Here is a 15,311-nt window from a genome sequence, read left to right as displayed (position 1 = left end):
AAGGCTTTTAGGGTGTGAAAGGCATGCGAGTAATGTTGCTTTACCTGCTTCCCTAGGTTATATGAGGATACAGGCTAAAGGCTCCAGTCAGAACAGTTACGATTCAGAACAGTTACAGTTTTTGATTGCCTTCCGCTCTGTTCAGATTTGGCTGTGATTCTAATCTGCTGGGAGCCCTTCAGAGGACATTGATCCTATGCTTTGCTAACTGTAACTTTGAACGCTAAAGGTTCTTCTCTGAAATCTCTTTGCAGCTCGTACGTTGCATGAAGTCTCCCTCCATGAGTCAATTAGATATGCCCCTGGCGACCCTGTTGAAAAGTGGCTAAATGACCTGCTGTGTTTGGACTGTCTCAGCATCACCAGAATTATCTCTGGCTGCCCACTGCCTGAGACCTGTGACCTGTATCCTTGCTCAGATGTGCTCTGATAAAATACATCGCTTTCAGGAGAAAAAAGCTTTTTCAAGCTGATTAACAGTGGTTTACATTTGTTAGCCCCATACAGTTTTCCGGTTTTCTTGGCACATGTTATAATCCAGCTTATTGTCTGTACTGTAGTTCAGTTCAACCTGTCTTGGGCCCTCGCATGGTGGTTAAACACCCTGCTTGGCAGGAACTTGACTTAAGCCTGCGAATGGTGATCATAGTTTTTTGCCATTGGCTTTCCTAACTCTGGATTGACTTGGGATGACCACCATGCTTAGGGACTTCGAAAATATATGTTCTTGAGAATTAATAGATTCCACTGTAGCTCACTTAATATGAGGAAGGTCCTCTCCTTACAACAGTATAGAGTCCCAGTCTTTCACCGACCCACTGTTACCTGTGAGGATGAGCATGGGTTCTCCCACCAGTGTGATAACCTCAGTTCTTGATCTCTTAGAAGAACACTGCTCCACACTTCTGGAGCTGAGCTCTTACCACTGCCCTGTAAGACTGATGGCATATGTTAACAGGGCAGTAGCAAACTTCAGTTTTATCAGAGAGACAATTCTAAGGGAGGGTCAATGGAGGGAGGTCCTTGTCAGAGTTATAAAAGGTTTCGCTTTAAAGAGGAAGGATATTACTGCCCCAAATCATTCTCGTAGACAGAGTGTGGAGCGTAAGAGCATTATCTAGCATGTAGCTTAAGGCTGTATGGAAAATATCACTCCTAAATCAACAAGGAGCTTGTCTTTTTTTTGGTTTAGGTTGTTTCCTTAACCCCTCTGTTTAGTTATTATGTAAATAGAGACACACTGTTTTGTTACCACAAAGCATCAGAAGTTTTTCTGCAGAGACTGATGGCTCTCTATGTGGCTTCACACTACAAGGTAAAGTTTGTGCTACTTCCATCAAAATTTCAGTTAGGAGTTTTGTGGACAGAACGTTGCTAGTTTAGGACAGTCTAATTGAATTGGCCTAGCTGAGTTTTTCTGGACAGCTTCAGATGCTTCTTGTTACCTACAGATTTGTATTCTCTCTGCTTTGAGAGCGTCTCTGCCTCGGCCTAGCTGAATATGCTAGACTTACAGATATCTGTAATATTTCTGTTTGAGAAATCCTGGAGACTAAATTCTAGATGAATTCATACTCGTATAAAGCTTGCTCAGAATGGTATCAGTGATGAGCCCTCTTTCACAATTGTCTTTACAGTTTTTTAGTAGCCTCGAATTAACCAAATGAGTAGTAACATTGTACTATTGAAAAGAGTGATTAAAAATTCATCTCAGAGTTTTGGACCATGGGTGACTACTAAATATGGCTTGTGAAATCAGTAAGTACTGAAGTACTGAGCACTAAATTTCTGACACTTCAGAATAAAAATTTATTTCAGGTTCCATAAACTAAGGGATACATCGCTATGTAAAAATAGGAAGTCCTGCATATATGTGAAAGCAAGAGGTTTCACTTGTGCAAAATAATATTGTCTGGCAGTTCAACAGCCATGACTTGCCATGTGAGCTGCTTTATCCATCAGTATTGCACTAGTTGCAAACTTTTTAATAGCCCTAAATTCAGAAAATAAAGTATGGTTTAGAGTTCAGCTACCAACATTGCACTGGACTTTTGAAGCCTTTCTCTTGGAATAATTCTTCAACTTCCTGATATGTGTTTACCCTCCAGAACTCTCCCAATGACCTCCAAATGTTATCCGATGCACCTGCCCATCATCTTTTTTGCCTTCTGCCCCCTGTTCCACCTACCCAGAATTCATTGCCAGAAGTACTTGCTGTTGTTCAGGTGAGAGAGCTGCACGTGTGTACAAAGTGAGCTGTTCAGTAATGAAGCAGTGATACGCTGGGAGACAGCAGTCTGCTATTTAGGAGTAGGTGCTAGTTTTGGGATGTGTTTTTGTGTGTGTTGCAAATGTGCATAAAGGCCATGCTTGTCGCTTTTTTTGATAACACTACTTGCTGTACAAGTACGTAATGATGCTGATTCTTCTGCATGGTCCTTCCAGCCTTCACAGTGTGTTTGTAGTGAGAAGCCCTCTGAGGAGCTAAACTACTGGTTCAAGAAATTACTTTGTCCTCCCATTTCAGCTTCCTGCCAAGGAGAGTTGGTTTGCTGGTTCTCCCTGCTTATCTCATGTCTTTAGCATTCCTTTTTATTTGCAGTAATACTGCAAAAATACAGGCTGATCAGATATGGATGCTAAGAAACACAGAAATAGTTCAGTCCTTAACTGTTATATCTCTATCTGCTTCTTCCTTCTTGATGGCTTGTTAATTACCTGTGTTCAGTGGAGCTGGTTAAATCCGTTTCTTTAAAAAAAAAAAAATTTACATGAGAAATATATGAAAGTTGAAGAGAAATACTTGGAGGACAAGCCTTCATCATTGCTTTTGACAGACAGCAGAAAATGCATAGAGCTTTTTCTGTACTAGAATCTCCTCAGGCTTCTATTGCACCATACTGTAATGCCTGCTGCCTCACAGATGTACCTGGTTGGCTCATTGATGTGCTTTTGAGATGGTATTTTTAGGAACAGAGCATGTTTGTTGGCACATACATGTTTGCTCATCCTGTTGCAGAGCAGGAATCATTTGACATGTCTGTTTCTGCCTCAGTGCAACTACTGCGTAGTGGACTCTGCAACTGAGTATAAATTTTGATTCTGCCGCAGTGGAGTGACTGTAGGAGGAAACAGTTTTTCTCCGTTCACAGTCTTTTACCTTTTTCTGGCAGGTGTGCATGGAGGGAGAGATCTCTCGCCAGTCTATAATGAATAGCCTTTCGAGGGGAAAGAAAGCTTCTGGTGACCTTATTCCCTGGACCATTTCAGAGCAGGTGAATAATTTAGCTGTCTAGTTATACCCAAGATACATTTCATTGCTTATTTAAAGAGTATGCATCTGTGTTCTTTAAATTGACTTAACGTTTCTTGTGCAGTTCCAAGATCCAGATTTTGGGAGCCTCTCTGGTGGACGTGTTGTTCGCATTGCAGTCCATCCGGATTATCAGGGGGTAAAGTATTTTGTAACCCAGTTGTTGTAAATAGTTAGCAGTGGTACTGTGAGAATGGCTGTGCAGTCAAACTGAAGCTCTGTCTAGCCCAGACTCCTGTCTCCAAGGGATAGTAATAGTTTGCAGAGTAGGTAATGCTTTGGCATTGATTCCATAGTTCAGAAGGATAATAGCTATATGTATTTCTTTTTTCCCCATCTTTTTTTTTTCTTTTGGATGTCTCTACTGTTACACTGGGTGTCAGTGTCCGCAACCTGACAGGTTCACTGCAACCATAGCTTCCTCCCTGTAGAAAGGGGCCTGAAAAGATCCTTACATTTTCTCTGGATAGTAAATGGTGACTACGGGGATAAATGTCTGTATTCTTTGGAGGTGGATTTTCTTTTCCTTGTAGCAAGATGTCAGTTGTTCAATGAAGGAAGAGGATGATCTTTAATCCTCCTAACTGGAGGTTCTTCTGAATGAGATTTTCTGGAAAGCAGCTATTTTTTCAATGCAAAAAGGGTTGTTGCAATTACATATCTCCCTGGATGTTTCTGTAAATAACTCTGAAATCTGGAGAAAAACAACAGAAACAGTGGCCAACAGTAAATGCCTAGGAAGGATTTTAAGAACAGAACAAATACATATTGATTGCCCCAGTTTCCAGCATTTTAAGCTTGGGGACTTCCTGAGCCAGAGATCGTAACAGTGAAGTCAGGAACTGCGTGAAAGACACACACAAATGTTTAGATGCCACAACGATTGGAGGTGTTTACTTTCCTCTGGGTGGGTAGCAAACCAGTGGTCCTGTCATTACTAGGCAGCATTATGGCATCCCAAGAAGCAGCTGGTATTGAAGATCCAGTAATATTTATTGTGAGATTACAAAATCTTCATGCTGGTGTGTTTGTTATTTTCTGAGTGCTGGAGGTAAGTACTGAAAATTACTACACAGTCCTGAACTACATACTGGGCTCTAATTCTCACTGTGATTTCAGTCAGACAAGAGTGTCTTCTAGTGTCTTTCCCCATAGAGCTGCTCTGTAGGAAGGTAGTGGTACAACTACTGCTATCATTTTTGCAGTAACTGAGTGTTCTCTGTGCTGACAATCATTAATGAGTTTATAAGGGGAGAATGTTGTTGTCTTGTCTTGAAAAATAGATACATCTTTTCCCTTATAGTATGCTGTTACTACTTCACAGATGGGCTACGGCAGCAGAGCTCTGAATTTACTGCAGATGTACTATGAAGGCAAATTCCCTTGTCTGGAAGAAAAAACAATTCAGAGGCCCAAAGAAATTGCAACTGTAAGCAGTGAGGTATGGAGCCCATTGCATTTCTTGTATGTCCCGCTGTGTTAAGCTGTTTGGTTTTCACTATTCAGTACTGATTTTTGTATGTTAGGAGGGAATGTTCATGCTTATTTATTTATTATACAGAATGAGAGATTCATTTGGAGATTGTTCTGAGGAATGCTACTAATCCATTTCCATTTTCTCTTCCAGACTGTTAGTTTGTTAGAAGAGGTTGTGACACCTCGGAAAGACTTGCCTCCTTTGCTTCTCAAACTGAGTGAGAGACAAGCTGAGAGCTTAGACTATCTAGGTGTATCTTATGGCCTAACACCAAGATTACTGAAGTAAGACTTTATTCTATTTGTTAGTTAAGCCCAATGCAAAAATATAACTGCTATAGATGCAGGTATTTTACACTTTGGACATTCTTTTTCTCTCTGCAGGCTTCACTTGTTTCTAAATCTGGGGCAGCTCCAAGCCCTCTTCGCCTGTAAGACCTGTCCTTGGTGCTCAGTAGAGCTGTACATCCTTCAGGGTAGTTTTTCTCAAACTCCTCCTGAGTGCAGACCAGTTCTTGGATGTCTCTGTAACCCTTCTGAAAGTTAGCTAGTTTGAATTGCTAGTAACAGCTCAGTTTCTCCAGGCTGGAGAAGCAAGAACAACCTGTAATTAGTAGGAACAAGTTAAATACTCCTTCCTGTGACCTGTGGAAGCTTGAGCTGCTGTTAACTTTAAACTTAGTTTTTGTTTCCTGGATAATGTAAACCCTTTTCACCAACAACTACAGTTGCTTCTCACTTTTCTTACCACGGAAGAACTGAGTTACTGCAGCAGCAAATCAATATAATTCAGTTTTATTAATTTTTCTTAAGTTTTACCTCCATTTTACAATATAGTTTTATATAAAAACTTAAAATTTTGTAATAAATTCTTATATTTTTATTGTATTATAAAATTTTACAAAATATCTAGGTTTCTGAGACTCTACTCTCTGTGTGGGAAGTTGTGACCCATGGTTTGGGAGACAGTTTCAAAGTAGTAGAGAATTCTTCCTGTTGTTAGCCTAGGAACAAAGCAGTCATTTGTCACCTAAAGCCTTGATTCCTTGCTGGCTTGTCCTGATTTGCAGAGGATCTAGGGTACTACACAAGCACAAGAGATCACACTGAGTTCAACAGAAGAAGTAAGACCCATGAAGCCCAATGTGTGACTGACTCAGTCAGAACAATGTTAGATAGGTGTGTATAATTTGGCACTGCAGATACAGAGACTATAGCCCATTTTGTTCTGTGGCAAGCATGCTGCAAAGTTCATGCCAAAATGGTATGGTGAACTGTTCAGCTGTGCAGAAGAAAGCAGCAGAACTTAATGGTTAATGTGCAACACTTTTAATGTTAAAGCAAATGGTTCAGGTGTCTGACTTTATTAACCAATCCCTCTTGGGGCAGAAGGGAGAATAAAGTGCTTGACTACAACTATTTTTAATTATTTGGCTGTTAGCTGTGGTGGGATAGATAAAAGAAGGGAGAATAGCAGGGTAGGGAGAGGATGGGGTGCACATGTAGGGCTTCCTGCTGAAATTCACAACATCCTGTGCAGCTGATGGGTAGTCATCCTGTGGCCTGCAGAGGCAGGTTGCCAGGGACAGTTGCTGTTCTGGGGCCTGGGTTCTTTCCCTTGTCTGAGATGCCATATGTTTGGTCTCAGCAGGTTTCTTTATACCAGTCTTCCTCATCCGGAGTGAAGTGATTGTAGGATCGGTTTGCCACTAAGATGCAAGACGGAAGGGGAGAATGGGAAGGGATGTCAGCAGGATTTTGCAGATTGGTCTGGGATTCTCTGTGGTACACAACTGATTATCTGAAACCTGGAAGTTGCCAGGGAAAATCAGTGTTCACTGATGAAGAGCAGAGTCTCTGAAACAAACTGTAAACCCTTCAGCCCTTCCCCAGGGTATCCTTTAGGAGTCTGTGGTTTTATTGATGAAAACCTGTTTGCCTGTTTTTAAAGGAGGTTGTGGAAGCCTGTTGGATACAAGTGCTCTTTTATCATGTCTGTCAATCTTTTACCTGAAACACAAAGTTTGTTCATTTTCTGATGTCATCATCATTTTTCACTCTTTTGTAAGTTAGAATTTCAGTCAGGTTCAGTCCTATTAATGTTTATTTTCATAAGTTATTGGGATGTCTTAAACTTTTGCCTACTTTTCAAGTTTTTCTTGTACAGTAGATAGACTGCATTTAACTGTAAGTATCACTGCAAAATCAACAGCTGTGTACTTCTCAATGCTTTTTTTTTCTCCTTTCCCTTTCCCCAGGTTTTGGAAGCGTGCTGGATTTGTGCCAGTTTATCTAAGGCAGACACCAGTAAGTAGCATACTGTTTCTGAATGAAATCCAGCTGTATCGATATCACTGGGCATCCTTCCATTGACTTCAGTAAGATGTGATTTAGGCAGTAAAGTTTTCTGAGACTACATTTGTTGTTCTGTGTTTGCTTTTGTTCTTTAGGTCTGTAGCTCGTTAAAAGATTAAAGTTACAGGCTTGGGAGTGTGTTCTTTGATTAGTTTGCACTTTAAAAAATAAGAGCAAAGATGCAGCTGTTCAGGGTTGTTACTGTGGTTAATGTTAAAATATGCAAGTGGCTCCTGAACTGACTGGCTTGCACCTTTCTAGGTGTTCACTAAAAATAGCATTAGTAGTTATAGAATTTTTGGAGAGAATAATCTGTTTGTTGTCTAATGAACACGGGTGTTCCACATCCCATGTCATTGCGTCTTCCATTTGTTTTTCTGGCTCTTGAGCTGTACCTGGGATTTGCAATACTGGTAAATAGCAGTTATCTGAAGAAGACAAAGTCACTCATCACTGGGATTTAACAAATTGCAGAGGCTCAGGGGTTATACTTTAGATAGTGGTGATCAGTAACAGTTGATATGTGAGTTGTTGTTTTATAAGACCATTGCCTTCTTCAGTTGAGTATAGAGTGCAAAAGGTTCGTGGGAATGATGGGAAATATATCTTCATTACTAGAATGACCTGACTGGTGAGCATTCATGCATCATGCTGAAGACGCTGAATGAAGAGGACACTGAACAGGAGCCTTGGCTTACTGCCTTCTGGAAAGGTAATTGAGCTCATTTTGCTAATGTGAGAGGAATCTTCTGGGGTATTTGTTGTGCAGATCCACAGGAATCATTTATTTTCTCATCTTCCCCTGCAGATTTTAGGAGGAGGTTCCTTTCTCTTCTTTCCTACCAGTTCAGCACTTTCTCTCCCTCCTTGGCATTGAATATTCTACAAAACAAAAATATCAAACAGCAGTCACAACCCTGTGAGTATCCAGGCTCCTAATATTAATTTAGACTGCAGTTTAAAGTCTTTGTATAGGTTTATTAGAGTTCTCAAATGCAGGCATGGTGTGATATCTCTTGTGAAGTGCTGTGAATTCCTCTTGGTCAGTTGTGTTTTGTTCCTAGTATCCAAAAAAATTGCTTGCATTTCTGAGTAAAAGCTAACAGGAGATTTTCGGCTGCTGAAAACTGTATTTTCTGTTTGTTTGCTTTTGTTTTTTGCTGAAAGATTTAAGTACTCCAAAATTAGAGAACTCTTGGCTGTAACTGCTAAAGCATGACAAAACAAAATGCAGTGGATGGAGACAGAAGCCTTCCAAATCCAGTGTAGAAATAAAAACGTAGTCTTGAGTAGCAGAGGTCAGTAGGCAGAAGAGCAGCTTACTTAGGATCTGAGGGAGAACCTTGTCATCAGAAATTTGGAAATTGGAATTTGATGCCTTTCTAAGAGAGAGGCTTTAGTTCAACTGCATGTTATTGGGCTTGATGCAGTACTTGCTGGGGAAATGCATGAGCACTGTTACAAAAGGGTGAGGCAAGATGGTTCTGACTGTCCCTTTTGACTTAAAAGCCCTCTTTAAAAGGAAATTGATTTATTTTCAGTGTGCCTAACCAAGGAGTCCTCTTGAGAGAACTTGGTAATTTGTGTTTTGTGGGTTTTTAATGCTTTTGCCTTGGTGAAAGGGGTAGTGTTGCTGCTGAGAGAGAACAGTCCTTTATCAGCAGAACCAAGTGCAAGACAGTGAAAGCCTGGGCAGATTGTGTTTATCAGCCTGCACTGTTTTTAGACTCTTAGACATATTTGAGTTGATATGTTAGTCTGTTTTGATAGTAGCATTTTTTTTTCATATGGACTTTGAATTGCCAAGCCAGTCTGTAACAGAGTTAGACCTGGGATATTGGGTTCAGAAGTGTGTTGGGATGTGAACCTATGGTGTAGCAGTTGGCCGTCAGTCAGTGATGTGAAAAATGATTTTGTTAAATACCGAGATCCTGGACAGCTAGGAAGAACAGTCCTGACATTATGGCCTTTTTATTATTCAGCCATCAGCCGTGCTGAATTAGAAGCTGTTTTCATCCCATATGACCTGAAGAGGTTAGAGATGTACTCTCGCAATATGGTGGACTATCATCTGATCATGGATATGGTACCTGCTGTTGCCAGGATGTTTTTTCTCAACCAGCTGGGTGATATTTCTCTCTCTGCTGCACAGTCGGTATGTATCACTGTGTGAACAAGCCGTGCTTCACCTTTCTTCGTACTTTCCTGCTGACTCCTACATTTGGAATACTTTCCCATTTCATTTGTCATCTTTAAAGAAACCCGCTTTGCTTCCGGTAATTGCTTATTCTGTGGTCTTCTTCATGGTTTCTCCTGCTTGTAGTGTTCTTCCACATTTTGTGTTTGCTTTGAATAAAATCTGTAAAGATCATGTTCTGTTGCCTGTTCAGTGATGCACTCCATGAATTTATAATATTGTGTGAACTATAATTTAGAGCCCCTCAAAATCCTCTGGCTCTTGAGCTGCACCTCAGGAGAGAAGTGTTCATCTGAACTGAACAGGGAATGATGCTTGCCAGCTACAGAACAATTTAGGGGTGTTTCAGTGCTTTTGAACAAAACCTCAGCTCATACCAGAGAAGCCTTGTATTACTTGGGTAGAGGAAGGACTTTGCAAAATGCAAGGGACGTAGAGTGTATAATTTCTGTATATGTATTTGCTCTGAAAAACCCTCTTAAGTGAAATATGTGTCATTTCCTCAGGCCCTTCTTCTAGGGATTGGCCTACAGCATAAATCTCTGGACCAACTGGAAAAGGAGGTGGAACTGCCCAGCAGTCAACTGATGGGCCTCTTCAACAGAATTATCCGCAAAGTAGTCCAGGTAATTGCATCTTGACCTGCTTTGTCTTGGTTGTATCAAGCCAAAGCTTAATTCCAGTACTGAGCCTGGTACTAATAGAAATCTGAATCAGAGTTGCATATCTTTAACATGTCCTCCATAATTGACTGTAGACTCATTTGTAAGGAGAGAAAATCTTAGTGGAAAAAAAGCAGATATTTATGACATTGGTTTTTACTGTAGGTTTTCCCAAATAATAGTATTGTGTTATACCTTTAAATGTTGAAAAGTGCTGAACAAAATCCTGAGCATACAACCCATGATGCCAGCTTAGCCTGATCTGTTTATGGTTACTCACTGCAGTGGTGGTATCACAACCTTTGTTAAGAAGCCTTCTCCAAGGTCATTTAGAGGTGGACTTGAAGTCCTGTGAAATCAGGAGAAAGTTTTCGATCTGGTCTTCTTTCTCCCTAATTTCTGTGATCAAGTAACATGATGAATTATCAAAAGGTGACAGGGATAAAGTACTTTCCAACTGTTTGCAATCACTTGTGCAGCCTAGGGAGTCTAGATTCTCAAGGCAATAGGATATGGTAGCAAAGCATCTGCAGTGTGGCATAAGTTGTTCGTTTGAAAGATGATTTATTCAGCATAATACCCTTTTAATGATCTTGAAGAAAATAACATGCAAGAAAATAAATACAAAGTTTTTATCTGCAAATGTTAATCAAATGATACTATATTAATAAGCATGCTGCAAATTATCGGTTCTTGCATTTATGCAAGCGGTGTTGAGTGCTGGCTGATTTTTTTTTTTTTTTTTTTTTACACTTTTTATAAAAGCTATTTTGCTTCTGCCTTCAGGAAGCAGCCTTGAACTTTTTTATTTCAGTGTGGTGGAACGTATGCATCAGAAATAAACAACTGCCTGTTAATATTTGCAAGATTACGAAAGTTTCAGGGGGACAGCCAGCATTTCGTGTTTGTTTGTAAAGCACAAACCTAGAAGAAACATCAGAAAGTCTCACATACATTGATTTATTTCAATTCCAGTTGTTCAACACAGTCCAGGAAAAGGCTGTGGAGGAGCAGATGGTAGCAACAAAGGATATTGTAATGGAGCCAACGCTGAAATCTTTAAATGATGATCTGGTAATTATTGAACTTTCTTCTCAGCTCTAATATACAAGTAAACACTATTAGAGTTTTCTTAAACACAGAAGCCTTGTAATCTAAATCTTATTGTATGGGAAGAATTCCATGTCATGTCTGTCACTTTATGGTAGTTATAAAACATGACAGCTTTGCCTTACATTCTTATATTCACCCTTTGTTAAACTGCAATATAGATCATCTCAGATCTATAGAACCTACAAAGATGTTCTTGAGAGTTATGTATTACAACTACATTTATGTATACCAATTATATAAAAGATCAAGTTATATAAATGACACAAGCTTTTCAGGATCATCTGGTGTTTGTTTTATGGGTGGGAAAGGAGTTTTCTGTGTATTACATGGTTACTGTTGTACTTAGAACTTAATGCATCTCTTGTGATGTTCTGTTGTAGGAAGAAGCCGCAAAGGAATTCCAAGAAAAACACAAGCAAGAAGTGGGGAAGCTGAAGGAAATGGACCTTTCACAGTAAGAATTTATCTGTATGAGTCTCAAAACCAGTTTTTCCCAGGTGTCTGTTTGATTGACTGGTCACCAGTGATAGCACATCTTGTTGAGACCTGTGTGCAGGGCTGTAGTTGCAGTATGACAACCTCAAGTGATCAGTAAATGAGAAACAGCAGTGAGTATTTTCATCGGTAGCTATGTGGGCTAAGTGTATTCTGCTACTCTAATGAAAATTTGGGGTTTTGTTTGCCTGACAGCCAGTAACCGTTAGTTTTGATCAGCTCTGTCTGTAGCTGCTTTGTTTGACACACGAACCATGTTCTTTCCCTTATGAAATAGATTTGGTAGCAGAACTTTTCTGTTCAGGGCCATTTACCCGTTGCGTTCACTCCATGAATCAGTGCCTGAGAAGTGTATCGTAAGCATGAGCTTTCCTGTTCCGATGCTTGAACTTACTGAATTTCCTTTTTCTGCTGATATTTTTGACCTACCTACTAAAGCAAAAGGATATGAGTTAGCAGATCACAGCTGATCAATGGCTTGCTGTGGCTGTGCCTAAGTGAGATCTGGCTGTGAAACTGTAGAACTGAATCATTGTTAGAGAGTTGAGGGCTGGCTTGCAGTTCCAGCACTGCACACAGACGATGTAGGAGTTCTGGTTCTGTTCTCAGCTCAGCCCCAGTACCTCTGGTATGAGCTTGAGCACATTCTTTTTTCACTTCCATTCTCTTTTGTCATTTAAACAATAAACTGTTCATGGCAAGAACTCTTGCTGTATATATATATACATGGCAGCCTTGATTCTGGTTGTGTATGGAGTAATGTAACTATGTAAGTATATAATCTGTATAAATTTATAATATGAGTAATAAAGCAAGTTGTCTGTGTATTGTTCTCAATTTCACAGTTTCCTGTGCTTCTAGAGGTAGTTATTACTCCCCTCAGACAAGCATATATGGGTCCTGTTGTTTGCTATCCAGCTCTGCTGTGTGCACAACTGTCTTCAGCTTAAGCAAAATGGTACCACAGAACTTCTGACTAATTTTAATGTTCTCCTCTTAAAAACAACAAAAAAAAGAAAAACAAGCAGAAAAAAACCCTTCCAAACCACAGAAAATGAACCACCAACCAGAGCTGCTTTACTACAGTGTGCATGGATGCTTTTGAACTGCTGTAAAGTTAGACGATTTGTAGGATACTGAACTGCTGAACCAGCAACTTAAATATCAGCAGATGTCTTTTTTTTTTTTCCTGGACTAACAGGAGTTACACATGCTACTCTGATTCTTTCCTTTCTCTCTCTCCTCCTCCTCCACTTTTATCTTATAAATCATGTTTACTATACCAGCATCCCAGAAAAAAAAAATTGTCTGTTTTGGCTCCAGATTAATCTCTTTTAAATATGGGAAAAGCAACAAAAACTTCTTTGAATCTTTGATTGTCTTGTTTGAGGTAAGGACAAAAATGGATGTGATTTGAAGTGACTTGTAAGTAAATCATGCTAGGAAAACAGTGTAACCAAGGATTTTTAAAAAGCTTTAATTCTATTTCTTAGATTTGATAGTGTGACGTACCTGTTTGTCATTTCGGACCACATTCCCTTTTTCCTTATCTAGAAATAGATTTCTGTTCCCACTCGAGGAAAGGGGACAAAATTCCATTTTGAACACTTTTGAATACAGGTTATAGAAAACTAAAGAAGAGACAGAGCTATTTAATTTGAAAAGGTTTTGTCCAGCATTGTTCAGCCTTTTATTAACAAAGGCTAGTCTGTTCTGAATCCCTTAAGAACTTGAGATGGAGAGCAACCACTCAAATTTTTTTGTATGTCTGCTTTGCCCAGTTGAACTTCTATGACGTTTCCAGGGTACTTGAACACCATGGTAAGGGGAACAGAACATGAGCTTAAACTTGAATAGCAATTATTGTTAATTTCTCTTTTCAAAAGAAACCTGTAGGCCTTCAGTTTCTCCTGGACTGACGCAGGAAAAACTGCATTAAAAAAAAGAAAAACAAAAAAACCCTCCATTCAAACCTGCTGGTCTAAGGGCAGCTGCTAATTTAACTAACTTTCTTTCATAAGCCCCTGCTTTTTGTAACCCCTGCCTTTAGCACTGCAAACTTTCTTCTCCTCCTTTTTGAAAAAGAACAGAACATGCCCCTCCCCCCCCAGCTTCTGAAAAGAAATCTATGTAGTGAATATAGATCTGTTTGTGGTTGCCAGCCTCAAAGCTGTTAGTGACTGATGATCTGTTTTAAGAAAGCTAATAGGCAAAGGAGAAGTATACATCACTGCTATAGAGAGTATAACCTTGCTGGCTTTTTTTTTTTCTTTCGTCAAAGATGCACTCTATTCAGCACTCTGCTTTTCTGATGAGAGGCTTTCATCGGCAGTTTTGAGATATTTATGATAGGGGTTCTGAGAGAATTTCATCTGTCACTGACCAGCTTGGGATAGAGACAGCTGTTGGTTGTTACTGACCTAGTTTGGATTGAGCCTCTTGACACAGTTGTGGCAAGCTATTATATCCCATTACCAGTCTAATTTTGCTTTTACTTCTAAATACTGATTTGGTTGGGCACTGAGACAGTGGCTTTGTAGAGTAGCATGTGCCTGACAGTATAATTACCTTATTTTTTCCTCCTTTGAGCTGGAAATTTTACTTTAATTTTTCTTTACTTTTTTTTTTCCACTTAGATATATTATTCGGGGTGACGACGAAGAATGGAATGAGGTGCTGAGCAAAGCAGGACAGAATGCTTCCATCGTCAGTTTGAAAAGGTTAAGGAAGTTGAAATACTTACTCTACAGAGGCTTCTCTGGTCTTTCCAGCTGGCTTTATTATAGTGTTCTGCAAAACAGTGAAACTAAGGAATTAAATGCAGATAAAAATGAACTTAATGTTCTTGATAGAGTCCCAGTTTCTCTGGAGAAAGTGGGGTGGGAGCATCTAAGAACTCTACTGGGTACTCAGTGGTTCCTCTAATAGGAGAGTGCTAATGTGAATTCTGTGCTTTTTCTCTGGAGTATAGTCCTGTCTTCATACAGTTTAATTACTTATCATAGCTCTTTTTTCTGTTCACATGTCTTAAGTCTTGATGCTGCCATAAGCTGGTCCTATTTCTCTCTTGGGTAACTTTTAAAGAACAAACTCATTCCACTTTACAGTCCCATTTGCTTTTGGGCTAACACTGGGTGGGAGCCTGAGAATGTTCGCATAGAAGAAAATACACATTCAGGGAAGGAAAATTCTTTCAAATTTGAGAGCTAAGCCTGCAAAATGTTGAGTCTGCCTTTCTGCATTTCCTTTCTTTTCATCCATCTTCTTTCTTTCACCTTGCTCAGCATGAAGTCTTTCCTCATCTTTTCCTCGAGGATTGCTGGGACATGCCTGCTCATTTTCCCTTCCTGTGGTGCATGACAGCTGAAGTGATTATGTGATCTTTCCTGTATCTGCCACCTTTTGTGCATTCATGTTCTTTTCATGAATGATGGAAGCTCTGAGTTTCTAGAAGCCTTACAGAAAGGAGAGTCTTGTCAATGCTTATAAAGATCAGAACTCTGTCCTGTTTGTTCTGGCCAGAGCCTAGTGCGAGAATTAAATTGTATACTTAGTTTTACAGCTGTCAATAATAATATTTTTCCAGTTACTCTCACTCCCAGATGCCCTCTACAGATTGCCTGTAAGGACCATAGCTTAAAGTCTTGAAAAGCAATGACAACAGAAAGCTAAAAATCAAAATCTCTTATGGGATTCAAAT

General features: G+C 39.7%; 1 protein-coding gene across 1 annotated transcript in view; it reads left to right on the top strand.

The window, feature by feature from the left end:
* The window catches only part of NAT10 (N-acetyltransferase 10), a 29,378-nt gene that overhangs the window by 9,892 nt on the left and 4,175 nt on the right, over positions 1-15,311 (top strand). Inside the window, exons 13-27 of the mRNA XM_026099971.2 lie at positions 255-405; positions 1,219-1,315; positions 2,109-2,225; positions 3,174-3,275; positions 3,378-3,452; positions 4,638-4,754; positions 4,941-5,074; positions 7,048-7,096; positions 7,763-7,856; positions 7,953-8,063; positions 9,127-9,299; positions 9,848-9,967; positions 10,979-11,077; positions 11,497-11,570; positions 14,248-14,331. Of these exons, the coding sequence (XP_025955756.1) occupies positions 255-405; positions 1,219-1,315; positions 2,109-2,225; positions 3,174-3,275; positions 3,378-3,452; positions 4,638-4,754; positions 4,941-5,074; positions 7,048-7,096; positions 7,763-7,856; positions 7,953-8,063; positions 9,127-9,299; positions 9,848-9,967; positions 10,979-11,077; positions 11,497-11,570; positions 14,248-14,331 (1,597 nt within the window). The remainder of the gene's footprint in view (positions 1-254; positions 406-1,218; positions 1,316-2,108; positions 2,226-3,173; positions 3,276-3,377; positions 3,453-4,637; positions 4,755-4,940; positions 5,075-7,047; positions 7,097-7,762; positions 7,857-7,952; positions 8,064-9,126; positions 9,300-9,847; positions 9,968-10,978; positions 11,078-11,496; positions 11,571-14,247; positions 14,332-15,311) is intronic.

This window comes from Dromaius novaehollandiae, chromosome 5 (assembly GCF_036370855.1).
Source record: "Dromaius novaehollandiae isolate bDroNov1 chromosome 5, bDroNov1.hap1, whole genome shotgun sequence".
Classification (NCBI taxonomy): Eukaryota; Metazoa; Chordata; class Aves; order Casuariiformes; family Dromaiidae; genus Dromaius; species Dromaius novaehollandiae.
This window is presented reverse-complemented; position numbering and strand designations above follow the sequence as displayed.